The sequence below is a fragment of the Oncorhynchus kisutch genome, unplaced genomic scaffold (genome assembly GCF_002021735.2).
Source record: "Oncorhynchus kisutch isolate 150728-3 unplaced genomic scaffold, Okis_V2 scaffold3997, whole genome shotgun sequence".
Classification (NCBI taxonomy): Eukaryota; Metazoa; Chordata; class Actinopteri; order Salmoniformes; family Salmonidae; genus Oncorhynchus; species Oncorhynchus kisutch.
Genome location: NW_022265942.1, coordinates 22,952 through 49,109, shown reverse-complemented (window position 1 = coordinate 49,109; position 26,158 = coordinate 22,952). Strand labels below are relative to the sequence as shown.

At 45.6% G+C, this 26,158-nt stretch overlaps 2 protein-coding genes across 8 annotated transcripts in view; one reads left to right on the top strand and one right to left on the bottom strand.

The window, feature by feature from the left end:
* Positions 1–255: 255 nt before the first annotated feature.
* Positions 256–3,726, bottom strand: LOC109882703 (zinc finger CCHC-type and RNA-binding motif-containing protein 1). The gene is made up of 8 exons (XM_031821608.1): positions 3,091–3,726; positions 2,826–2,939; positions 2,467–2,495; positions 2,096–2,207; positions 1,897–2,004; positions 1,670–1,779; positions 1,061–1,133; positions 256–929 (listed from the first exon to the last, which is right to left on the bottom strand). Exons 2-8 carry the CDS (start codon positions 2,907–2,909, stop codon positions 777–779), a joined length of 669 nt encoding a protein of 222 aa, XP_031677468.1. The 5' UTR covers positions 2,910–2,939; positions 3,091–3,726; the 3' UTR covers positions 256–776.
* Positions 3,278–26,158, top strand: part of LOC116352925 (periphilin-1) — a 24,852-nt gene continuing 1,971 nt past the window's right edge. Inside the window, exons 1-8 of one of the 7 annotated variants that reach the window (XM_031821606.1) lie at positions 3,278–3,317; positions 3,939–4,009; positions 4,542–4,606; positions 7,783–8,001; positions 11,177–11,253; positions 16,952–17,089; positions 18,198–18,331; positions 20,926–20,987. In XM_031821606.1, coding sequence (XP_031677466.1) covers position 4,009; positions 4,542–4,606; positions 7,783–8,001; positions 11,177–11,253; positions 16,952–17,089; positions 18,198–18,331; positions 20,926–20,987 — 696 coding nt within the window. In that variant the 5' untranslated portion in view covers positions 3,278–3,317; positions 3,939–4,008. The other 6 variants (XM_031821602.1, XM_031821601.1, XM_031821607.1 and 3 more) reach the window with 6 other exon arrangements.

The following is a 26,158-nucleotide window of genomic DNA, read 5'->3' as shown; positions in this document are numbered from 1 at the left end:
TTGCACACTGCACTCATCAGGACAACATCCACCTTACTGTGCTGTCAACAGCTATTGGAGGGGAAGAGTAGCCCCCACAGAACAGAAGATTAATATTGAAATACAGGAAGGAATGTTGCCTTGCTAGAGAACATGGAATATGGTGAGAAGCCCGGTGGACACATTAGGGCAACACTACAGTACACACACCTTGCCTCTGGTTAGCAGCTGGTGGATGGGGAGCTGTGATCGATATTGAAATACAGGAAGGAATGCTCATGACTTGAATGTTCTTTATTCCTATTTATCAGCAAAAGTGTGGTTCATTATTGTGAAAGACCACATGCCATCTATGGTGTTCTACTCTTTCACTGATGTTTCAATACCTTTTTCACCTAAAGATGGGGAAGGCTATCTTTAAACAGAATAGTTCTATTTCCCCTAATATTGACATACATAGGAAGGGTGAAAAAAGACAGTAAAACAACTATGGTGTATTTACACAGCTGTTGAAAAGAAAAGCGCAGAAACACAGTTAATCTCCATTCACATTGTCCCAATGCCTGCGAAGAACAGTGGCTGAGTCCTCATTATAAAAAGGACACTAAGGATCAGAACAAATACTGATACAGAAACAGTTGTGGACTTCAACTAAACAATGGTACACTGTAACCCTTTTCATCAAACATCTGTTCTCAGGTCGATGATGCCCTTGCAGATCTTGACAAACAGAATGTCCCCCGTTCATTTTCAAATATTTGCTACTCAAGAGTCTGAATTATATCTGTGAAATCCCCTCAGTCGCTTAGTTCTTCCTCGTCACTGAAGTAGACACTCTTTTTGATCCTGGGTTTCTTGGAGTCGTCTGATGTGGAAGCCTCCTGACCGGCCTCCTCAGCCACAAAGGCCGTCTGCTGTCGCCTATGCTGCTCCTCCTCAAGTCGTGCTTGCTGTGGAACACATGATCCCATGTGTGATTTTAAAAGAGGGGTCAGATAAGGACAAATACCAAGTAAATAGAGGGTTTCAAGTAATACAATAGCCTACTAACTTCCCCCTTGAAGTACATTTGTGCACTTACCTGGAATGCTATGGCTTGACTTAAGCTGTCAAGAGCAGGGTCCTCTCCCTCTTCCTCACTTTCCTCCTCTTCTCTGTAAACGACAGAGGAAAAAAGTAGAAAAGTCATAGAAACAAAACACACAGAGGACTTCACAAACAATGACAAATATGACATCACAATCAAACAATGACAAATATGACATCACAATCAAACAATGACAAATATGACACCACAATCAAACAATGACAAATATGACATCACAATCAAACAATGACAAATATGACACCACAATCAAACAATGACAAATATGACACCACAATCAAACAATGACAAATATGACACCACAATCAAACAATGACAAATATGACACCACAATCAAACAATGACAAATATGACACCACAATCAAACAATGATAAATATGACACCACAATCAAACAATGACAAATATGACATCACAATCAAACAATGACAAATATGACATCACAATCAAACAAAGAATCTGTGAACTAAAGTTCATCTGAAATAGAACAGTTACTGTTAATATCAAGGACACGCTGCTGTTGACCACGATCATAGCCGTTTGCAAACACGGGAGAGGGGCATCAATGTCCTGATAAGATACTTACACTTCCTCAGGCTCTTCAACCTTTCTCTTCTTCTTCTTTTCTTTCTTCTTCGGGGGTTCTCGTTCACCAAGCAAGTTTTTTGGGCATGCATAGCTTAAGTGCCCTGTATCCTATGACGTGAAAAGGACAGAAATGTTGTATAAATAGCACTAACATCCGGCGACACATTCCGGATGGATGAAGGGGGAAATGGAGCTGGCTTATCTAGGTAGAGAGTATCAACTTACCCCACATTCATAACATTTGGACTTGTCTGTGTAGTTTCGCCTCCTGATAAATTCAGTTGCTCGCCCGTTGTCGATTGCAATGCTCGCTTTCACTGTTCTTCCAAACAACTGCGGGGCGAAAAAGATGGGGACTTTAACACAAAAACAACACATCAGATATGTAACTTTTTATGAAAACAGGGAGAGGAAAAATGCCCACCTGTTTATTGTTGAGCGATCTAAAGCAGCTCTGTGCAGACTCTTTGTCCAGGAAGAGCACAAAAGCCACACCTTTACTTTTGCGTGTTTCTTTATCTTTGACTATTGTCACCCTGAAAGCATGAGACCATCATTATCTTCTCTGATCACCACAATACCAACATAGCTGTAGATTTTGCTATAGATGTTTAGTTATTCACTGTGTATTTATTAATCGTGTCACTATTTAAAAAAAATCTTTATCTTTAACTCTGCATTATTGGAAACAGACCCGTAACTAGGAAGTTCACTGTTAGGTTACGAAGCATGTGACCATTTTTTGGTTTGTATTTGAGCTTTGTATAGCTCCTTATTTTGATACCAGTAACTTACTTCACAACTTTTCCATATTTGCTGAAAAGCTGAAATGAAAAAATCCAAGACATTATTTGAGGTCATTTTTCCAAATGGCATAAACAGCAGGATCATGAACTTGTGAAATAGTGGTAGGGAGGGGTTAAGTAGTTCTATTCCATTACTCTATATATGAAGATATTACAGCAGGTAGCCTTGTGGTTAGAGTGTTGGACCCGTAACCCAAAGGTTGCAAGCTCGAATCCCCGAGCTGACAAGGTAAAAATCTGTCGTTCTGCCCCCTAGCATTAGTTAACCCACTGTTCCTAGGCTGTCATTGAAAATAAGAATTTGTTCTTAACTGACTAGTTAAATAAAGGTAAAAAAAATGGTTTTACCTTGTGTAGATCACTGTTGGTTAGAGAGAAGGGCAGGTTGGACACATAGACTGTGCTTCTACTGGGAGCCAAACCACCACTCATCTTGACTTCACCATCAGAGTGAGACAGTCACTGAAAACAGATTCATGGTGATGAATATTCAGATTGAAGCTAGTTAGTTATCTATGTCATTGAGCGATATGCAAGCTAGCCGTGATGCTAGATCGAATCCGATGTATATTACCTGGAAATACACATTCAAGGAATCGAATAAATCACTTACCTAAAGAGACAACATTGGTGACTTATAGTTATTGAGTAGTGTGGGCAAAAACATTGGTAAATATGTTGCTTTTTATTAGTTATCCAATCTCAGTAAGATGTGTTTGCTATCTAGCTGCCAAAAACAAACGAGAACTGTTCGTCGTCACAGGAATATGACGTATCACGTGACAGACTTTTTGTCCATCCAATCCAAATTCAGTGTGTACATGCGCCAACCGGAAGAAGGTGAAAAGTAGGCTATGATGAGCTTGTTTTCATATCTTTTGTGAAGACTACTTTATTTTCTCCAACGTGCGTATTGTTTATAGCGTGTCTAAAAGTTTGTGTTAGTAAATATGTATTTGTTCTAAATACTGATTTCGTTTTGAGCGAATTAACTCAGCATGGACTGTGGACTAGCTTGAGCATGTAGCTAGCTAACGTAAGCATACGTAGCTAGCAGTTAAATCTACACAACCTGCGAAATATATATTAGAACAACGTTATGTGCTAAATACGGTAGCTAATTAGCAAGCCAGTAGAAATAGGTGTTTTCATATCACTAATCTCAGTGGTTGAAGGTTTGCTTGAAAGAAGAAGAAGAGTAGTAGTAGTTAGCTAGGAGTTAGTGCGGTTTTCTAACGCTGAACCAAAGATTATGGCTGAGCCTCAGAGGAACGCGCGCTAACATCCTGCCAGTACTTCTGGATCAGAGCTAGCTATTAGCTACAGTAGTTTCCTTACTATCACACATACTGATTTGACATATCTCTATGCTTGGGATTTCCTAACCTACATTGTTAATAGCTAATGTGCACACCATGCAGTATTGTCAAACTAATACGTACCATCTTCTCTTTTCCCCAGTTAGTATTGACTGTTTCTATTGGCATTACCAACTCCCAATACTACTACATAGACTTGTCCAGACAAAACAAGTAAGTGGAAAATATCTTGCTTTCCTCCCAAAAAAGGTTTCAGGTTCTGCATACTAAACAATTCCACCAGGTCCACATGTAGGCATATTCATGAACACCTACCACAACTTTGATTGTCATTAACTGTGTAAAACTCCGGGTGGGTATAATTTGTGGAACGTTCCAACAGGAATCTGTTCCAAAAACTTAGTAAATAACAAGGTTGCCAACAAATAACGCATACGAAGTTGTATAGTGGCAGAATAAGATACCGGGTAGGGGGTGGGCTATTTCATTACGTTTTTCACTCACCACGTTTGTTCTGAAAAATGTCTGTCCTCACTCTGGTAGCCTATGGACAAACATTAAGAATAAGCTACGTGGTGAGTTGATGCTTTTTCGACAGCTAGTTAGCTAGGTGAATTGATCATGATACTTTGTATACGTTGTTTGTTGGCATCCTTGTACTTTACAATGTTTTTGGAACAAATTCCTGTTGGAATGTTCCACAAATGACACCCACCCTAAACCTCCCCTGCTGTCTACTTTGCAGTGGCTTACAGGAGAGACAGAAACATGAGGGATGTCTACGATGAACGCTTCCTACCAGACAGACCGGTGAGAGTTTCTGCCTGTGGAAAATGTTGTTTGGTTTATATATTTATAATTGTACTAATTTACTTTCCATTATAATACTTAACAGAACTTAGCTGAGGAACGCTCAACTCCGTTCTCTTGTATAGAGGCGGAGGTGAGAATTGATAACTGGTCGCACGATCTGCTAGCAACAACATTGTCTCGCCGTCATTCGATACTTGTGAATATTTCTGAAAACACCTACCGTTCCTTCTGTGAGGTGCTGAAATTCTAGTTCTAGTGGCCTTGACGTACTAATCAGCTGAGATTCAATTGGCGCAAAAGTTGATCGACACAAATGAGGAAGAAGTCGGTGGTTGTATTAAATAAAAGCTGTTATTAACCGTATGGACTTCAGCACCTGCAGTTGTCCAGCGTTTTCAGAATGAACATCTGTTCAAGTATCAACTGATGGGGACTCAATGGCGTTGCTAGCAAATCATGCGACTAGTTATCAATACTTAACTCCGCCTTGATATTAGAGGTCAACCATTCTGATTTTTCAACGCCGATACCGATTTATTGGTGGACCGATACCGATTTATCGGTGGCCCGATACCGATTTATCGGTGGCCCGATACCGATTTATTGGTGGCCCGATACCGATTTATTGGTGGGTCGATACCGATTTATTGGTGGACCGATGCCGGTACCGGTACCGATTTATTGGTGGACCGGTACCGATTTATTGGTGGACCGGTACCGGTACCGATACCGATTTATTGGTGGACCGGTACCGATAACGATTTATTGGTGGACCGGTACCGATACCGATTTATTGGTGGACCGGTACCGATTTATTGGTGGACCGGTACCGATTTATTGGTGGACCGGTACCGATTTATTGGTGGACCGGTACCGATTTTATTGGTGGACCGGTACCGATTTATTGGTGGACCGGTACCGATTTATTGGTGGACCGGTACCGGTGCCGATTTATTGGTGGACAGATACCGATTTATTGGTGGCCCGGTACCGATACCGATTTATTGGTGGACCGATACCGATTTATTGGTGGACCGATACCGATTTATTGGTGGACCGATACCGATTTATTGGTGGACCGATACCGATTTATTGGTGGACCGATGCCGATTTGTTGGTGGACCGATACCGATTTATTGGTGGACCGATACCGATTTATTGGTGGACCGATACCGATTTATTGGTGGACCGGTACCGATTTATTGGTGGACCGGTACCGATTTATTGGTGGACCGGTACCGATTTATTGGTGGACCGGTACCGATTTATTGGTGGACCGATACCGATTTATTGGTGGGCCGATACCGATTTATTGGTGGGCCGATACCGATTTATTGGTGGGCCGGTACCGATACCGATTTATTGGTGGACCGATACCGATTTATTGGTGGCCCGGTACCGATACCGATTTATTGGTGGACCGATGCCGATTTATTGGTGGACCGGTACCGATACCGATTTATTGGTGGACCGGTACCGATACCGATTTATTGGTGGACCGGTACCGATTTATTGGTGGACCGATACCGGTACCGATTTATCGTCCGATTTTTATATGTATTTGTAATATTGCCAATTACAACAATACTGAATGAACAATGAACCCTTTTGTTTGAGCTTAATATAATGCATCAAATCTATTTAGTCTCTAATGAAACATGTTCGATTTGGTTTAAATAATGCAAAAACACAGTGTTGGAGAAGAAAGTTAAAGTGCAATATGTGCCATGTAAAAAAAGCTAACGTTTGAGTTCCTTGCTCAGAACATGAGAACATATGAAAGCTGTTGGTTCAATATTCCCAGTTGAGACGTTTTAGGTTGTAGTTATTATAGGAATTATGACTACTTCTCTCTATACCATTTGTATTTCATATACCTTTGACTATTGCATGTTCTTATAGGCACTTTAGTATTACCAGCCTAATCTCGAGAGTTGATAGGCTTGAAGTCATAAACAGCGCTGTGCTTTAAGCATTGTTAACAGCTGCTCGCAAATGCAGGAATGTGTTTGAATGAATGCTTACGAGCCTGCTGCTGCCTACCTCCGCTCAGTCAGACTGCTCTATCAAATATCAAATCATAGACTTAATTAGAATAAACACACAGAAATACGAGCCTTTGGTCAATAATATGGTCAAATCTAGAAACAATCATTTAGAAAACAAAACGTTTATTCTTTCCGTGAAATACGGAACCATTTACGTCCATTTGGAAGTCCCACTGGTGGCATCCCTAAGTCTAAATATTGCTGTTACATTGCACAACCTTCAATGTTCTGTCGTAATTATGTAAAATTCTGGCAAATTTAATTCGTTTTTGTTCGGAAGAAACACAGTTCGCAAACGAGCCAGGCGGCCCAAACTGTTGCATATACCCTGACTCTGCTTACACTGAAAACAAGAGAAGTGACACAATTTCCCAAGTTAATATTGCCTGCTAACATACATTTATTTTAACTAAATATGCAGGTTTAAAAAATATATACTTCTCTGTATTGAGTTTAAGAAAGGCATTGATGTTTATGGTTAGGGACATTTGTTCAACGAATGTGCTTTTTTCGCGAATGTGCTTTTGTTAAATCATCACCCGTTTGGCAAAGTTGAAGTAGGCTCTGATTCGATGATAAATTAACAGGCACCACATTATTTATATGCAACACATGACATGCTGGTTAACCTAGTAATATCATCAACCATGTGTAGTTAACTAGTGATTATGTAAAGATTGATTGTTTTTTATAAGATAAGTTTAATGCTAGACAGCAACTTACCTTGGCTCATTGCAGCCACAAGGTCCTTTTGACGCTGCACTCGTGTAACAGGTGGTCAGCCTGCCATGCAGTTTACTCATGGATTACATTATAATCGGCCATAATCGGCGTCCAAAAAGGCAGATTACCAATTGTTATAAGAACTTGAAATCGTCCCTAATTAATCGGTCAACCTCTTGATATAAGAGAAAAGAGTTGAGTGTTCCTGAGCTCCACAGAACAACTGTGCCTTGTTTCCATCCTGAAAATTACATACATTCTATGATTCACTGAGAATTACAATACATCATTTTTTCTAAAATAAACCTTTTCATCTAGAAATAAAAATAGTAAATCGCTTTCTAGAGGACATAACCCTAATCTTGTTTCTCTTCTTTCCCATCGAAATGTAATTCATTGTAGGCCCCATATCCCAGATCAGCTGGAGCAGGGCCTGTAGAGAGGAGGCCGGCTGGTTTCGGAAGGCCAGACGAGGAGTACAATCGAGGGTTTGAGTACGACGGGCCTCGCTTTTATCCAAATGGAGGCCCTCGAGGTTACCATGGCGAGGATCAAAGAGGCTACCATGGCGACAGCCTTCATTTTCCTAATGAGCGCAGAGGTATCCCACCTTCCCGGAGAGTAAGTGGCTCAGACAATGAATAAACCATTATTGTATACGCACAATTTAAGCCTCATGCCAAGGAAGCATAATATTTGGCCATCGATCTACTGTACATGCTGGGTTTACAAGCACAAAAGAATGTGCCTCATATCAAATGTATTTATAAAGCCCTTCTTACATCAGCTGATATCTCAAAGTGCTGTACAGAAACCCAGCCTAAAACCCCAAACAGCAAGCAATGCAGGTGTAGAAGAACCTGCATATCGATTGCATTAGTATGAATTGAGAAACTGCAAGAAATATTTCTCAAACAGAGTAAAATGTGAACACCACAATGGAAGTGCTTCTACATCTTCATTGCTTGCTCTTTGGGGTTTTAGGCGGGGGTTTCTGTAGAAGCACTTTGTGATATCTGCTGATGTAAAAACGGCTGTATAAATGCATTTGATTGAAGTACTGAATTTAGCTCATAGTACAGTCAATGCTGAAGTTATAGGGTATATGATTATAGTACAGCTAGAAATCCATTATGTACACCGCCAACTGTATGAGGAGTTTATTTCAACCTCTGACGCCACTTGGTGTTCAGATAAAGAATTACATGTTGAGTAGAAGATGCTCTGTCAATCACTTTCATTGGTGCATGGACCCCAAGAAGAGTAGCTGTGGGCCCCAAGAAGAGTAGCTGTGGGCCCCAAGAAGAGTAGCTGTGGGCCCCAGGAAGAGTAGCTGTGGGCCCCAGGAAGAGTAGCTGTGGGCCCCAGGAAGAGTAGCTGTGGGCCCCAGGAAGAGTAGCTGTGGGCCCCAGGAAGAGTAGCTGTGGGCCCCAGGAAGAGTAGCTGTGGGCCCCAGGAAGAGTAGCTGTGGGCCCCAGGAAGAGTAGCTGCTGCTTTTGCAACAGCTAATGGGGATCCTAATAAAATAACAAATACAGAGGGTTCGAATATAATATTTTAGAAAATACTGTCTAATCAACAGCAGCATCATTGTGTGTTTCTCAGGATAGGACACCTGTAGATAAAGTTGAAGTCAGAAGTTTACATCCACTTTGGTTGGAGGCATTAGAACTTGTTTTTCAACCACTCCACAAATTTCTTGTTAACAAACTATAGTTTTGGCAAGTCGGTTAGGGCATCTACTTTGAATGACACAAGTAATTTTTCCAACAATTGTTTACAGACCGATAATTCACTGTGCCTTTAAACAGCTTGGAAAATTCCAGAAAATGATGTCATGGCTTTAGAGGCTTCTGATAGGCTAATTGACATCATTTGAGTCAATTGGAGGTGAACCTGTGGATGTATTTCAAGGCCTTCCTTCAAACTCAGTGCCTCTTTGCTTGACATCATGGGAATATCAAAATAAATCAGCCAAGACTTCAGAAAAAAAATTGGAGACCTCCACAAGTCTTGTTCATCCTTGGGAGCAATTTCCAAATGCCTGAAGGTACCACGTGTACTATTGTTTGTACAGATGAACAAGTATAAACACCATGGGACCACGTAGCCGTCATACCGCTCAGGAAGGAGACGCTTTCTGTCTCCTAGAGATGAACGTACTTTGGTGATAAAAGTGCAAATAAATCCCAGAACAACAGCAAAGGACCTTGTGAAGATGCTGGAGGAAACGGGTTCAGAAGTATCTATATCCACAGTAAAACGAGTCCTATATCAACATAACCTGAAAGGCCGCTCAGCAAGGAAGAAGCCACTGCTCCAAAACCACCATTAAAAGAGCCAGACTACGGTTTATAACTGCACATGGGGACAAAGATCATACTTTTTGGAGAAATGTCCTTTGGTCTGATGAACCAAAAATTAGAACTGTTTGACCATAATGACCATCGTTATGTTTGGAGGAAAAGGGGGGAAGCTGAAGAACACCATCCCAACTGTGAAGAACGGGGGTGGCAGCATCATGTTGTGGGGGTGGCAGCATCATGTTGTGGGGGTGCTTTGCTGCAGGAGGGACTGGTCCACTTCACAAAAGAGATGGCATCATGAGGCAGGGAAATTATATGGATATATTGAAGCAACATCTCAAGACATCAGTCAGGAAGTTAAACCTGACTGATGGTCGCAAATTGGTCTTCCAAATGGACAATGACCCCAAGCATACTTCCAAAGTTGTGGCAAAATGGCTTAAGGACAACAAAGTCAAGGTATTTTGGAGTGGCCATCACAAAGCACTGACCTCAATCCTATAGAAAATGTGTAGGCAGAACTGAAAATGTGTGTGCAAGCAAGGAGGTCTACAAACCTGACTCAGTTACACCAGCTCTGTCATGAGGAATTGGCCAAAATTCATTGTGGGAAGCTTGTGGAAGGCTACCCAAAATGTTTGACCCAAGTTAAACCATTTAAATGCAATGCTACCAAATACTAATTGAGTGTATGTAAACTTCTGACCCACTGGGAATGTGATGAAATAAATCAAATCTGAAAGAAATAATTTTCTCTACTATTATTCTGACATTTCACATTCTTATAATAAAGTGGTGATCCTAACTGACCTAAGACGGGGAATTTTTACTCTGATTAAATGTCAGGAATTGTGAAAAACTGAGTTTTCAATGTATTTGGCTAAACTTCTGACTTCAACTGTATGTTGTCCAGTACTGTCTAATCAACAGCAGTATCACAGTGTTTCTCAGGATGGGACACCTGTAGATATGTTGTCCAGTACTGTCTAATCAACAGCAGTATCACAGTGTTTCTCAGGATGGGACACCTGTAGATATGTTCTCCAGTACTGTCTAATCAACAGCAGTATCACAGTGTTTCTCAGGATGGGACACCTGTAGATATGTTCTCCAGTACTGTCTAATCAACAGCAGTATCACAGTGTTTCTCAGGATGGGACACCTGTAGATATGTTCTTCAGTACTGTCTAATCAACAGCAGTATCACAGTGTTTCTCAGGATGGGACACCTGTAGATATGTTCTCCAGTACTGTCTAATCAACAGCAGCATCACAGTGTTTCTCAGGATGGGACACCTGTAGATATGTTCTCCAGTACTGTCTAATCAATAGCAGTATCACAGTGTTTCTCAGGATGGGACACCTGTAGATATGTTCTCCAGTACTGTCTAATCAACAGCAGTATCACAGTGTTTCTCAGGATGGGACACCTGTAGATATGTTCTTCAGTACTGAAACAATAAAAGTAATTATCTGCGTCTGTGTTCTAGCCGGAGGAGCCGTACCCCTACCCTTCTAGACCACCTCCTAGAGAGGACCCCCATACAACACGCCAGATGGAGTTCAGGTAGGCACAACTCTCTCACACACTCCTGGATATTTATTTAGAAACTTTCATCAGGAGAATTGGATTTTAATGTTCAGGAGAATTCTAACAGTCTAACCTTGTTAAACCAAACTGATCACTGTTCTGTTTCACTACTACAAGTAGCTCTCCTGAACCCCCCCCCCCCAAGAAAAATGATGCACTGTCATTATCTAAGTGACCAGAAGATGGCATTGTTGCACCACTTGTTTACCATGACAACCTGTCTTTTTGACACAGCCTCCCCAATCAGCCCTGTAGACTGAAGCCCATCTCATGTCTCTACTGATTTGCATATCTGTGTGTCTCATTCTGTGTGAAATGTTTACATGGTACCAGAGAATAATCACATACGCATCAGGTCTGGGCTACATCGGGCCCCGTCCACCTCTCTGCTCACATAGCTCTCTCCTGGGACTGGGAGAGAAACACACAAACACCTCAGGGTCGACTGCTGCCGCTCTGCTTTCACCCCAAACCTGGGTTCAAATGGTACTTGAATTCATTTCAAATATTTGATCTGGGCTTGATTGAGCTTTGCCTGGCTGAATGGCTCCATAAAATAGTCCCAAAACAGAAAACCCCGCCCATCTGACACTCCAGGCAGACTAGAGCAAAAACTGAAAAGATTTAAAGTGGTATTTGAACCCAGGTCGTCACAGCGATGAGCGTACCATTCCTTGTGGCAGCCCGAGGTCGCATACTAGTCTTTAAAACCCTATCTGTCTGTCTGGTGTAACCTGACATGATAGAGGTGAAGGAAGGTACAGGGTTAACAATGGCGTCTACTGAGTCACCCTCCGGACAGCACCATCACTATGACAGGAGTCATAACAGGACCTAGGTCTTGTCACAACTGTGTAAGGCAGTCCGTACACTACGACGTTGTAAGGTGATGGCCAGAGTGTGACAGAGCAGGGTTCTGTGACTGTCCCGGGGTCAGGAGAGGTACGTGCAGCAGCAGAACTCATCTGTTATTTTAAGGGCCAGGTGTTCAAGGTTCTTTCTTCTCACCTTCTTCAGTTCCTCAGGTGAAATAATAGAGAAAGTAATTACTGCCATAAATCAAGTTAATGTTGAGAGGTTATGATAGTCACACGCCCCGAGGCCCCCTGTAATCCGGTTAGTTAGGTTAGTTCTGGCCGTTGTTATTTGTCTTGGCGTATTTACCTGTCGTGGTGGTGTAAAGGTAAGGATGCATGAAGAGACTGAGAGATTACTTAGTCTGATTCAACCTGAAGTTGACTGATGTACAAACTGTATTTCTCATACAGTTGTACTCTTGACCTGAACTATAATCGCCAGGACTAAAAGTTCTCCTTTTAGTGATCACTGATAATGTACATTTTAGGTAGTCATTTTGAGGGTCCGTTCAGGCATTCTACAGGATTTAAAGACTGCAATATATATATATATATATATATATATAGAATACAGTAACCACAGGTTTGGGTGTGAGAGCAACCGCCTTCCTTAATCAACAGCAATATATATATAGAATACAGTAACCACAGGTTTGGGTGTGAGAGCAACCGCCTTCCTTAATCAACAGCAATATATATATAGAATACAGTAACCACAGGTTTGGGTGTGAGAGCAACCGCCTTCCTTAATCAACACAGCATCAATATATATATATAGAATACAGTAACCACAGGTTTGGGTGTGAGAGCAACCGCCTTCCTTAATCAACAGCAATATATATAGAATACAGTAACCACAGGTTTGGGTGTGAGAGCAACCGCCTTACTTAATCAACAGCAATATATATATAGAATACAGTAACCACAGGTTTGGGTGTGAGAGCAACCGCCTTCCTTAATCAACAGCAATATATATAGAATACAGTAACCACAGGTTTGGGTGTGAGAGCAACCGCCTTCCTTAATCAACAGCAATATATATAGAATACAGTAACCACAGGTTTGGGTGTGAGAGCAACCGCCTTCCTTAATCAACAGCAATATATATAGAATACAGTAACCACAGGTTTGGGTGTGAGAGCAACCGCCTTCCTTAATCAAAACAGCATCAATATATATAGAATACAGTAACCACAGGTTTGGGTGTGAGAGCAACCGCCTTACTTAATCAACAGCAATATATATAGAATACAGTAACCACAGGTTTGGGTGTGAGAGCAACCGCCTTACTTAATCAACAGCAATATATATAGAATACAGTAACCACAGGTTTGGGTGTGAGAGCAACCGCCTTCCTTAATCAAAACAGCATCAATATATATAGAATACAGTAACCACAGGTTTGGGTGTGAGAGCAGCCGCCTTCCTTAATCAAAACAGCATCAATATATATAGAATACAGTAACCACAGGTTTGGGTGTGAGAGCAACCACCTTACTTAATCAACAGCATCAATATATATAGAATACAGTAACCACAGGTTTGGGTGTGAGAGCAACCGCCTTACTTAATCAACAGCATCAATATATATAGAATACAGTAACCACAGGTTTGGGTGTGAGAGCAACCGCCTTACTTAATCAACAGCATCAATATATATAGAATACAGTAACCACAGGTTTGGGTGTGAGAGCAACCGCCTTACTTAATCAACAGCAATATATATAGAATACAGTAACCACAGGTTTGGGTGTGAGAGCAACCACCTTACTTAATCAACAGCAATATATATAGAATACAGTAACCACAGGTTTGGGTGTGAGAGCAACCACCTTACTTAATCAACAGCAATATATATAGAATACAGTAACCACAGGTTTGGGTGTGAGAGCAACCACCTTACTTAATCAACAGCATCAATATATATAGAATACAGTAACCACAGGTTTGGGTGTGAGAGCAACCACCTTACTTAATCAACAGCATCAATATATATAGAATACAGTAACCACAGGTTTGGGTGTGAGAGCAACCACCTTACTTAATCAACAGCATCAATATATATAGAATACAGTAACCACAGGTTTGGGTGTGAGAGCAACCGCCTTACTTAATCAACAGCATCAATATATATAGAATACAGTAACCACAGGTTTGGGTGTGAGAGCAACCGCCTTCCTTAATCAACAGCAATATATATATAGAATACAGTAACCACAGGTTTGGGTGTGAGAGCAACCGCCTTACTTAATCAACAGCAATATATATAGAATACAGTAACCACAGGTTTGGGTGTGAGAGCAACCGCCTTACTTAATCAACAGCAATATATATAGAATACAGTAACCACAGGTTTGGGTGTGAGAGCAACCGCCTTACTTAATCAACAGCAATATATATAGAATACAGTAACCACAGGTTTGGGTGTGAGAGCAACCGCCTTACTTAATCAACAGCAATATATATATAGAATACAGTAACCACAGGTTTGGGTGTGAGAGCAACCGCCTTCCTTAATCAACACAGCATCAATATATATAGAATACAGTAACCACAGGTTTGGGTGTGAGAGCAACCGCCTTCCTTAATCAACAGCAATATATATATAGAATACAGTAACCACAGGTTTGGGTGTGAGAGCAACCGCCTTCCTTAATCAACAGCAATATATATAGAATACAGTAACCACAGGTTTGGGTGTGAGAGCAACCGCCTTCCTTAATCAACAGCAATATATATAGAATACAGTAACCACAGGTTTGGGTGTGAGAGCAACCGCCTTCCTTAATCAACAGCAATATATATATAGAATACAGTAACCACAGGTTTGGGTGTGAGAGCAACCGCCTTCCTTAATCAACAGCAATATATATAGAATACAGTAACCACAGGTTTGGGTGTGAGAGCAACCGCCTTACTTAATCAACAGCAATATATATAGAATACAGTAACCACAGGTTTGGGTGTGAGTGCAACCGCCTTACTTAATCAGCAGCAATATAACAAAATATGTTCTGCTTGAACAACCGTCTCTAATTCAACACCTAGGCTTTTCATTTCACCCCGTGGGTCAGTTAGAGCCCAGTGTTAAACAGCCAGGGGGCACAGTTCCAGTTCAGAAGGGGGAGGGGAAAGTAGCAGGCTAATATTTAGGGGTAATATCGGCAGTAAAGACGTGGCCGTTTCCTTTGAGCACAGATGGGGTCAGACGAGGTCAGGTACCCTTCAAACAACACCCTGGCTGCGTTCCAAACGGTACCCATTCCCCTGTGTAGTGCACCCCTTTTAACCAGAGCCCACAGTGTCGTATGTAGGGGATAGGGGGCCATTTGGGATGCATCCCCTGGGTCATTAAAGTTTTGTGAGGTCGGTCACTCCAAGCTGCTGGTTGGTTGGTTGGAGGACGGGGGGAGATGAGGTTCAGGCTGGGGTCGCTGAGACCAGGTGCCTTTCATTTGTTTATACCCCCTCCTGCCCCTTGGCCTGCCTGCCTGCCTGGCTGGGTCATTCTACTGCCTGTCGTATAGGAGGCACATCATCAGCGAGGGCAACAAACCAGAGAGGATCAACAGTCTCAACAGGAGAGGAGAGAGAGGGCTGGAGGGTAAACTAATGTTCCTGGTTTTACTGCTGCTAACACAGATGTGTGTTTAGGAAGATAAAACTACTAGGGCTTAGCCTTTGCACAGAGAGCAACGGTAGAGTTTTAACAGAGTCATTAAAACCGCTTAGAAATACCATTTAGCCTGAAGATATTTAGATAAATATGTAGTTGGTTAGGTTTCTGTCCCAATTCATTTTGGAAGAAGCATTGATTCATGATGTGATGTTCTTGTGGACTTTCAGTCCTATTCTGTAGCAGTATTTTTTCCTCATTTTACAATGTCAGACATGAGAGGAAATGTGCAGATTCTTCATGTTTGGTGCTCAGATTGTGACCAGGGTGGTGTTCTGTTGCTGTGGTGGTATGTCCTCTCTCTACGGTACCTCATCTGTACACCATCTACCTCGGCCCGGTGCTCCTCTGTCTAGGAGCCTGTCTCACCGGTCTCCGACCTTCACCCCTGAGACCACGGGGTCACCCCTCCTGTCCGTGTCTGTCCTGGCAGCACGACAGGCTCCAGTGCTGATCCACCGTGACCAGGGGAGGAGTTATCTAAATAAACCCTTCAACATCTTGACAGGAGTGTCTTGTGTCCAGGGACGGCCCCCTTAACCCAGATGTAGCAGAAGGTGGAGATCAACAGAGGAGGTTAATGGTTTCTCTGAGTGGAGTCGGACTCCTGGATACTTAGTGCTCAGTGACCGCCGTCAAATGACAGTTGGAGCTGTCTTGTTGAGCGGTCTTGTTGAGCGGTCTGGTTGAGCAGTCTTGTTGAGCAGTCTTGTTGAGCAGTCTTGTTGAGCAGTCTTGTTGAGCGGTCTGGTTGAGCAGTCTTGTTGAGCAGTCTTGTTGAGCAGTCTTGTTGAGCGGTCTGGTTGAGTGGTCTTGTTGAGCAGTCTTGCTGAGCAGTCCCTCTAAAGTCAGGCCTAATCACTCTGACACAGTTCAGACGGAAAGCTTTGAGGAACAGCAGATGTAGACTAGTGACCAAGACTCCAAGACATTCCCCTCCTACCTTTTTATATACCAGTATGCAAAGTGATGGTGACCTTTGGTTAAGATATAGTCCACTGCTTCCACTGATGTACTGTTTTTTAACCTCAGTTAGTTTACCTTAGTCCTTTAATGGCCAAGTACCTCCAGTATTAAAGCTGATGTGTTCAGTCTGCTGATGAGATGTGGTCCTTGATGTGTGATTTGTCTTTCCACCCAGAAGCAGTGGCCGTGCAGCACCCCCTCCCCCCAGCGTCAGGGCTCAGGGGATGTACCCTGCACCCCGCTCCCTGTCTGCTGTGGTCCCAGAGGGGGGTGATGACACCCTGATGCAGGCCATCCTAAACCTGGACAGAGGGTATGTATCTGTCTGGTACTACTACTATCCATTACTAACTAGACAGAGGGTATGTATCTGTCTGGTACTACTACTATCCATTACTAACTAGACAGAGGGTATGTATCTGTCTGGTACTACTACTATCCATTACTAACTAGACAGAGGGTATGTATCTGTCTGGTACTACTACTATCCATTACTAACTAGACAGAGGGTATGTATCTGTCTGGGCCCTGTGAGTGTGTCGGGCCCTGTGAGTGTGTCGGGCCCTGTGAGTGTGTCGGGCCCTGTGAGTGTGTCGGGCCCTGTGAGTGTGTCGGGCCCTGTGAGTGTGTCGGGCCCTGTGAGTGTGTCGGGCCCTGTGAGTGTGTCGGGCCCTGTGAGTGTGTCGGGCCCTGTGAGTGTGTCGGGCCCTGTGAGTGTGTCGGGCCCTGTGAGTGTGTCTGTGTGTCGGGCCCTGTGAGTGTGTCTGTGTGTCGGGCCCTGTGAGTGTGTCTGTGTGTAGGGCCCTGGGAGTGTGTCTGTGTGTAGGACCCTGGGAGAGTGTTGGTGTGTCAGTGTGTGTAGGGCACTGGGTGTGTGTGTAGGGCACTGGGTGTGTGTGTAGGGCACTGGGTGTGTGTGTAGGGCACTGGGTGTGTGTGTAGGGCACTGGGTGTGTGTGTAGGGCACTGGGTGTGTGTGTGTAGGGCACTGGGTGTGTGTGTGTAGGGCACTGGGTGTGTGTGTGTAGGGCACTGGGTGTGTGTGTAGGGCACTGGGTGTGTGTGTAGGGCACTGGGTGTGTGTGTAGGGCACTGGGTGTGTGTGTAGGGCACTGGGTGTATAGAGACAAAAATAAGAATAAAATACAAGGGTCAACTCAGTCTGTGTAGACATTTAGTTAGCTATGTATCAGTCATGGCATGGGGATTGAAGCTGTTCTGGAGCCTGTTGGAGTCAGACTTCATGCATCGGTACCTCTCAGACTCTAGATATGTGAAGATGCTGATCTCTCTCTCTGTGTATCTTCTATCTTGTCTTCTGTTATTTGACCCTTTACCATCTTTAGTTGAATGTACGAATATATGTCACTCTAAGAGCATCTACAGGTGACTAAAATCCCCCTTGTCTCTCACACCCACAGAAGGAAAGGCCCCTTGCCTCCCCTGAGAGCAGACGTCCCCCCCTCCCCCCACAGCCGGTCCGGCTCCACCGTCAGTAGCAAGAGCTACTCTCCTGACAGAGCCAAGGGTCTCCCCCACCCCGCCCAGCAGAAAAGTAAGTACCTCCCCCACCACTCACTCCCTACCAATCATGTTCCTCTTGGGTTGCATTTAGTTCAGCAGCTTATGAAGAGCTGGGATTCCAGCTGAACTTGTCCAATAGACAGATGATAGCCCTGTGAATTGACATTTTGACCCCACTACATTATTGGAACCAGGGGGGAATCCTCAGCCTCTGTAGTTTAATCTTGTCGCCCCCATCTGATGATGTCATGGCGTGCTTTTAGGTGTGGACTATCCTGAAGCGCTCTCTGGTACCCTTGTGGCTGAGCAGCCCTGGGGTGGGTGTCTGTTCCCCAAATAGGCCTGTGGACAAGTACCCATGGGTCAGTGGTGCCCTTTGCTGTGTTACAGGCCCAGCTTCAGGAGTCCACTACTCCATAGTAGCATGCAGTGTGGAGCATGGACGACTAACTCTCTTTACACTCCATACGGTGCTACCTGATTCACAATCTAGGGTCCAACTGGGACGGCTCAGTTTCACATCCACATTAGTCTCTGGAACCGAGCTGGAAAGGGCATTCTGGAGCCAGCAGCGTCCAGTTTGGGTCGCCCCTATAGTGTGAATCAGTCATAGGTGTGATTGTCTCTTCCGCTGAAAGAAAGCTGAGCATGTTGATTCTGCTCCTCCTCATCCGTGTATTGGTTCTAACAGCCATAATGATCGTCTATAGTAGCTCATTAGTCGACAGGAGCCGTTCCCAGCCGGCTGGCGGCCTGTGTGATTATAGTCTTACTGACGTCCATGTTCTCTTCCTCATGGTCTCAGGGTGTGAGGAGTTTTGTCAGAGCGGGATGTCTGGTGAGTACAGGGATCAGAGGAAACTAGGATGGGTTCTAGAGACTATAGTGTGTGTTTTAGTGTAGAGAATAAACCGTTCCTGTAGCTAATATCATGAACAGAAATGTGTCTGCCGACTCAATGCTGAATTACTGTGTTTTTAATGACACACTATCGATCTAACCAAGGACGAAGTATGGAGAAATGGCTCTTTAGCTCTGTGGTCAAACACCAGCTCCCAAAAGGTTGAACCTCAACGTTGAATTGAGATATAGAATGAGGTTTAACCGTGAACCAACGTTCCCACCCTACGTCCCTCTCCGCCCATAATAAAAGAGATCTAGGTTTGAAGTTTTCTGTGAAGGTCTTTGTCCTGCTGGGTCTCTTTCAGCTGAGGTAACCTGAGGGAGAGGTTTCTGTGAAGGTCTTTGTCCTGCTGGGTCTCTTTCAGCTGAGGTAACCTGAGGGAGAGGTTTCTGTGAAGGTCTTTGTCCTGCTGGGTCTGTTTCAGCTGAGGTAACCTGAGGGAGAGGTTTCTGTGAAGGTCTTTATACTGCTGGGTCTGTTTCAGCTGAGGTAACCTGAGGGAGAGGTTTCCGTGAAGGTCTTTATACTGCTGGGTCTGTTTCAGCTGAGGTAACCTGATAGAGAGGTTTCCGTGAAGGTCTTTATACTGCTGGGTCTGTTTCAGCTGAGGTAACCTGAGAGAGAGCGTTGCTAATTGGTCGGCTGGCCTGCCGTCTTCACGCTCTCTCTGCCACTTTGTTATGGATCATAAAACTCTGTCAGCTTGTGTGTGTAGAGACATGGAGGAAGGAGTAGGGTGTCTACTCTCTCTAATGGATATAACTGCTGTGTGGGTCGACATGTTAGTGTGGGAGATGGATGTTACTGGCCACCATGTTGGCTCCGTCAACCCTTTTCCAGGGGCAAGACCAAACTAATATCCTCCACCCACAGGTTCTCTCTCTCTGGTCTTTCTCAATCCCACTTTCACATTCAGTTATGGAGTGTTTTTGATAACATGGAAATGAATTCTGTTCATCCCACAAAGTCGGCCAAGGGATTTGACACAGTCACACATCTCTCCACTAGAGATGTCATTCAGGACGTATCGTCCATCAGAGTTGAGTTCAGCAGTCTATCTGAATAATGGTATGTGGTGCAGGGAGAAGGAGCCCTCTTAATTAAACATGGAACCAGCACCTCATTTGAATTTCTCCTGGGAGTGTCTGAGCATGGTGTTTGAAGAACACAGACGTGGACCTAATGGGTAATTGACCATGGCGCCTGCGGTGGTGCCCACTGGGCATCGATGCTGCTTGGGCATCAAGCCTCTGGCAACACAGGTCAGAGAGAGCGAGAGACGGAAAGAGGAGAGTGCCAACAGACGAATGAGGACATGCAATTCAGTCTGACTAGCCTGCAGGGTGTCTCCTAATACAGGCTTATTATACAACCATCCACAGGATCTGATCAGTGCAGAGGGGATAGGAGGGGACACGCCTGGCTGGAGAGGACTACAGAGGTTTAAACACATCCCAAATAATAACAGGAGCTGGACAAAGATCCAATACAATGGTGGATGGAGACTGTCTGGCGGTGTGGTGTATCCCCCTGCCCCCCCCCCCCCCCCCTCCACAGGAACCTACCTGGCGGGGTCAGAACATGTCAGACACCTTTATTACCCCCAATAAGATCACACTGAGTGGTCTTTTTCATTGTACTGTCTCGGGGTGTTGTTCTGAATGAATCCCTCCTTCTCCATCCCTCAGACTCTGTTGTATTCTTTCTCTCTCCCTCTCCAGACAAAGACAGGCCCCCTGGTCATTCTCAGGACGGGTCACCTCAGAGCATAGCGTCCACTAAGGTGAGTCCTGCTGATGAAGTGTTTTACACATTAAAAAACGGGGGGAGGGTGCTGGACAAAAAGGAAGAGTCACCACTATAGTTAGCTGTTCATGCTTTAATTCATGTCAGTGTGTGATGTATTTAAGCAATAAGGCCCAAGGGGATGTGGTATATGGCCAATACACCGCGGCTAAGGGCTGTTCTTACGCACAACGCAACGCTGAGTTGCCTTATTGCTACTTAAAAACTGTGAGGAGAGAGAGACTGGGTGGCTGGCTGTTTCCTCTGCCTTTCTCTTGAAGACTGAAGCGGTACTGACTGAGTGGAACTAGACTCCCATGGGGATATGGGATAGTGAATGTGTGATGCTCCACCATACTGAATACACACAGCTGCCTGATGCTCCACCGTACTGAATACACATAGCTGCCTGATGCTCCACCGTACTGAATACACACAGCTGCCTGATGCTCCACCGTACTGAATACACATAGCTACCTGATGCTCCACCGTACTGAATACACACAGCTGCCTGATGCTCCACCGTACTGAATACACAGAGCTACCTGATGCTCCACCGTACTGAATACACATAGCTGCCTGATGCTCCACCGTACTGAATACACACAGCTGCCTGATGCTCCACCGTACTGAATACACACAGCTGCCTGATGCTCCACCGTACTGAATACACACAGCTGCCTGATGCTCCACCGTACTGAATACACACAGCTGCCTGATGCTCCACCGTACTGAATACACAGAGCTACCTGATGCTCCACCGTACTGAATACACACAGCTGCCTGATGCTCCACCGTACTGAATACACACAGCTGCCTGATGCTCCACCGTACTGAATACACAGAGCTACCTGGCACGCTAGTGACGCTACATTATCTCTGTTTCATCATATCATCTCTAAACAAACCTCTTGACAAATTATTCTGGAACATCTTAGAAGTGTTAAAGTGCTGTGAATCATCTGCTGCCAGTTGGGTTGGTAAATATTTTCTGTATACTCTGGGTAGAATCATCCTTTTATTTGGGCTGACATTTAGACAACCGTTTGAACCTAGCCAGACACTTTCTGAAACTTTATCCTCCGAGAGATCGTAAGGCGCACCGGTACCTCCCTTGGAGATCGTGTGTGTGTGTGTGCGTGTGTGTGTGTGTGTGTGTGTGTGTGTGTGTGTGTGTGTGTGTGTGTGCACCAATAAACCCTCTGTGATGAAAGTATTTTTTTTAGTGAGAGCCCCGCCGCGACCTCCTCCAACCCTCTGTTTGATCTGGTCACGACAGGCAGGCAGGCGGTGTGTTCCCCTCCTCTCTCTCCCTGGTTTAGAACCCAGAACCTTAGTCAAGATCAAAGAGCTCTGCCATGAGTAAACTCATTTTAATGGGAGAGCGTGTAGGTTCAACAAACACTCTTGCTTTTGGGAGTTATCCTTAAGAGAACACAGACGCACACAGGCACCATGTCTCCCTGGGTAACTGCTCAGGCTTACACAAATCTGGGATGTTTAGGGTGTGTTCATGATGTGTTCTTAAAAGGCTAGACATTGAAGTGGGACTGGGAGAGAAAGCGAGCCTGACTGTGCTTACACAGGCAGACCAATTCTGATATTTTTCCCACTAATTGGTATTTTGGCCAATCACATCGGATATTTTTTAGAGCCGCACTCTCTCTCTTCCTGGTCCCCCCCCCACCCCCCCTACACACCCTACACGCTTGGCTCTGTGTTGCCCGGTTTCATATATTTGTCTTATTTTTGAATGACTTAGGGTCACTAATGCGACTTGACTCTCTAACTTGCTTCCTCTCTCCAGAATGTTTAATCAAGCATAGCCAGCTCTCTGCATCCCCAGTCCCCTAGCTAGCCCCTTAAAGGACAATACGAAATGAGGACTGAGTGATGCAGAGGGAGAGGGGTAGAGAGAGAGAGAGAGACAGAGAGAGAGACAGAGAGAGAGAGACAGAGAGAGAGAGACAGAGAGAGAGAGACAGAGAGAGAGAGAGACAGAGAGAGACAGAGCGAGAGAGAGAGACAGAGCGTGAGAGAGACTGAGCGAGAGAGAGACTGAGCGAGAGAGAGACTGAGCGAGAGAGAGACTGAGCGAGAGAGAGACTGAGCGAGAGAGAGACTGAGCGAGAGAGAGACTGAGCGAGAGAGACTGAGAGACTGAGCGAGAGAGAGACTGAGCGAGAGAGAGACTGAGCGAGAGAGAGAGACTGAGCGAGAGAGAGAGACTGAGCGAGAGAGAGAGACTGAGCGAGAGAGAGAGACTGAGCGAGAGAGAGAGACTGAGCGAGAGAGAGAGACTGAGCGAGAGAGAGAGACTGAGCGAGAGAGAGAGACTGAGCGAGAGAGAGAGACTGAGCGAGAGACTGAGCGAGAGACTGAGCGAGAGACTGAGCGAGAGACTGAGCGAGAGAGAGAGACTGAGCGAGAGAGAGAGACTGAGCGAGAGAGAGAGAGACTGAGCGAGAGAGAGAGAGACTGAGCGAGAGAGAGAGAGACTGAGCGAGAGAGAGAGAGACTGAGCGAGAGAGAGAGAGACTGAGCGAGAGAGAGAGAGACTGAGCGAGAGAGAGAGAGAGACTGAGCGAGAGAGAGAGAGAGACTGAGCGAGAGAGAGAGAGAGACTGAGCGAGAGAGAAGAGACTGAGCGAGGGAGAGAGAGAGAGACTGGAGCGATACGAGAGAGAGAGACGGGGAAGGAGAGAGAGACGGGGAGAGAGAGAGAGAAGAGCAACGGGAGAGAGAGACGAGAGAGAGACGGAGAGAGAGAGAGAGAGGGGGAGAGAGGGAGAGAGAGGGGAGAGACGAGAGACCGGGAGAGAGAGGGACGGGGGAGAGAGAGACGGATAGAGAGAGAGAGACGGAGGAGAGAGAGAGACGGAGAGGAGAGAGACGGAGAGAGAGAGAGACGGAGAGAGAGAGAGAGACGGAGGAGAGAGAGAGACCGGAGAGAGAGAGAGACGGAGAGAGAGAGAGGACGGGGGAGAGAGACGAGAGAGAGAGAGACGAGAGAGAGACGGAGAGAGAGAGAGGAGGAGAGAGAGAGAGAGACGGAGAGAGAGAGACGGAGAGAGAGAGAGACGGAGATGAGAGAGGAGGACAGAGAGAGAGAGACGGGAAAAACCCGGAGAGAGAGAGAGACACTGGAGAGAGAGAGACGGGAGAGACGAGAGGGAGAGAGAGAGACGGGAGAAGAGAGACGGAGAGAGAGAGACGGGAGAGAGAGAGAAGACGGAGAAGAGAGAGAGAGACGGAGAGAGAGAGACGGAGAGAGAGAAGAGAGAGAAACGGGGAGAGAGAGAGAGAGAGATGGGGAGAGAGAGAGAGACGGAGAGGAGAGAGACGGGGAGAGAGAGAGACGGAGAGAGAGAGAGACGGAGAGAGAGAGAGACGGAGAGAGAGAGAGACGGAGAGAGAGAGAGACGGAGAGAGAGAGGAGACGGAGAGAGAGAGAGACGGAGAGAGAGAGAGACGGAGAGAGAGAGAAGACGGAGAGAGAGAGAGAGACGGAGAGAGAGAGAGACGGAGAGAGAGAGAGACGGAGAGAGAGAGAGACGGAGAGAGAGAGAGACGGAGAGAGAGAGAGGAGAGACGGGGAGGAGAGAGAGAGAGGAGACGGGGAGAGAGAGAGACGGAGAGAGAGAGGAGAGAGAACGGGGAGAGAGAGAGACGGAGCGGAGAGAGAGACGGAGAAGAGACGGAGAGAGAGAGACGGGGAGAGAGAGCGAGACGGAGAGAGAGCGAGACGGAGAGAGAGAGAGACGGAGAGAGAGAGAGACCGGAGAGAGAGACGGAGAGAGAGACGGAGAGAGAGGGAGAGAGACTGAGCGAGAGAGAGACTGGAGCGAGAGAGAGACTGAGCGAGAGAGAGACTGAGCGAGAGAGAGACTGAGCGAGAGAGAGAGACGGAGAGAGAGACGGAGAGAGAGGGAGAGAGACGGAGAGAGAGACTGAGCGAGAGAGAGAGAGAGAGAGAGAGAGAGAGAGAGAGACGGGGAGAGAGAGAGAGAGAGAGACGGAGAGAGAGAGAGACGGAGAGAGAGAGAGACGGGGGAGAGAGAGAGACGGAGAGAGAGAGAGACGGGGAGAGAGAGAGACAGAGAGAGAGAGAGATGGAGAGAGAGAGAGAGAGACGGAGAGAGAGACGGAGAGAGAGAGACGGAGAGAGAGACTGAGCGAGAGAGAGACTGAGCGAGAGAGAGAGAGAGAGACGGGGAGAGAGAGAGAGAGAGAGAGAGACGGAGAGAGAGAGAGAGAGAGAGACGGAGAGGGAGAGAGAGAGAGAGACGGAGAGAGAGAGAGAGAGAGAGACGGAGAGAGAGAGAGAGAGAGAGACGGAGAGAGAGAGAGAGAGAGAGAGACGGAGAAGAGAGAGAGAGAGACGGAGAGAGAGAGAGAGACGGAGAGAGAGAGAGAGGACGGAGAGAGAGAGAGAGAGACGGAGAGAGAGAGAGAGACGGAGAGAGAGAGAGAGAGAGAGAGAGAGAGAGAGAGAGAGAGAGAGAGAGAGAGAGAGAGAGAGAGAAGAGAGAGAGAGAGAGGAGAGAGAGAGAGAGAGAGAGAGAGAGAGAGAGAAGAGAGAGAGAGAGAGAGAGAGAGAGAAGAGAGAGAGAGAGAGAGACGGAGAGAGAGAGAGAGACCGGAGAGAGAGAGAGACGGAGAGAGAGAGAGACGGAGAGAGAGAGAGACGGAGAGAGAGACGGAGAGAGAGGGAGAGAGACTGAGCGAGAGAGAGACTGAGCGAGAGAGAGACTGAGCGAGAGAGAGACTGAGCGAGAGAGAGAGACGGAGAGAGAGGACGGAGAGAGAGGGAGAGAGACGGAGAGAGAGCGAGAGAGAGAGAGAGAGAGAGAGAGAGAGAGAGAGAGACGGAGAGAGAGAGAGACGGAGAGAGAGAGAGACGGAGAGAGAGAGAGACGGAGAGAGAGACGGAGAGAGAGACGGAGAGAGAGGGAGAGAGACTGAGCGAGAGAGAGACTGAGCGAGAGAGAGACTGAGCGAGAGAGAGACTGAGCGAGAGAGAGACTGAGCGAGAGAGAGAGACGGAGAGAGAGACGGAGAGAGAGGGAGAGAGACGGAGAGAGAGCGAGAGAGAGAGAGGAGGAGAGAGAGAGAGAGAGAGAGAGAGAGAGAGAGAGAGAGAGAGAGAGAAGGAGAGAGAGAGAGAGA

Excerpts from the sequence above, each read along its gene's own strand:
- LOC109882703 (XM_031821608.1), bottom strand. The coding sequence starts at position 2,909 with ATGAGTGGTGGTTTGGCTCCCAGTAGAAGCACAGTCTATGTGTCCAAC. Across the intron at positions 1,134-1,669 it reads GTTGAAGAGCCTGAGGAAGT|AGAAGAGGAGGAAAGTGAGG; the intron begins GTAAGTATCTTA and ends TGTCGTTTACAG. Across the intron at positions 930-1,060 it reads GTCAAGCCATAGCATTCCAG|CAAGCACGACTTGAGGAGGA; the intron begins GTAAGTGCACAA and ends TGTGTTCCACAG.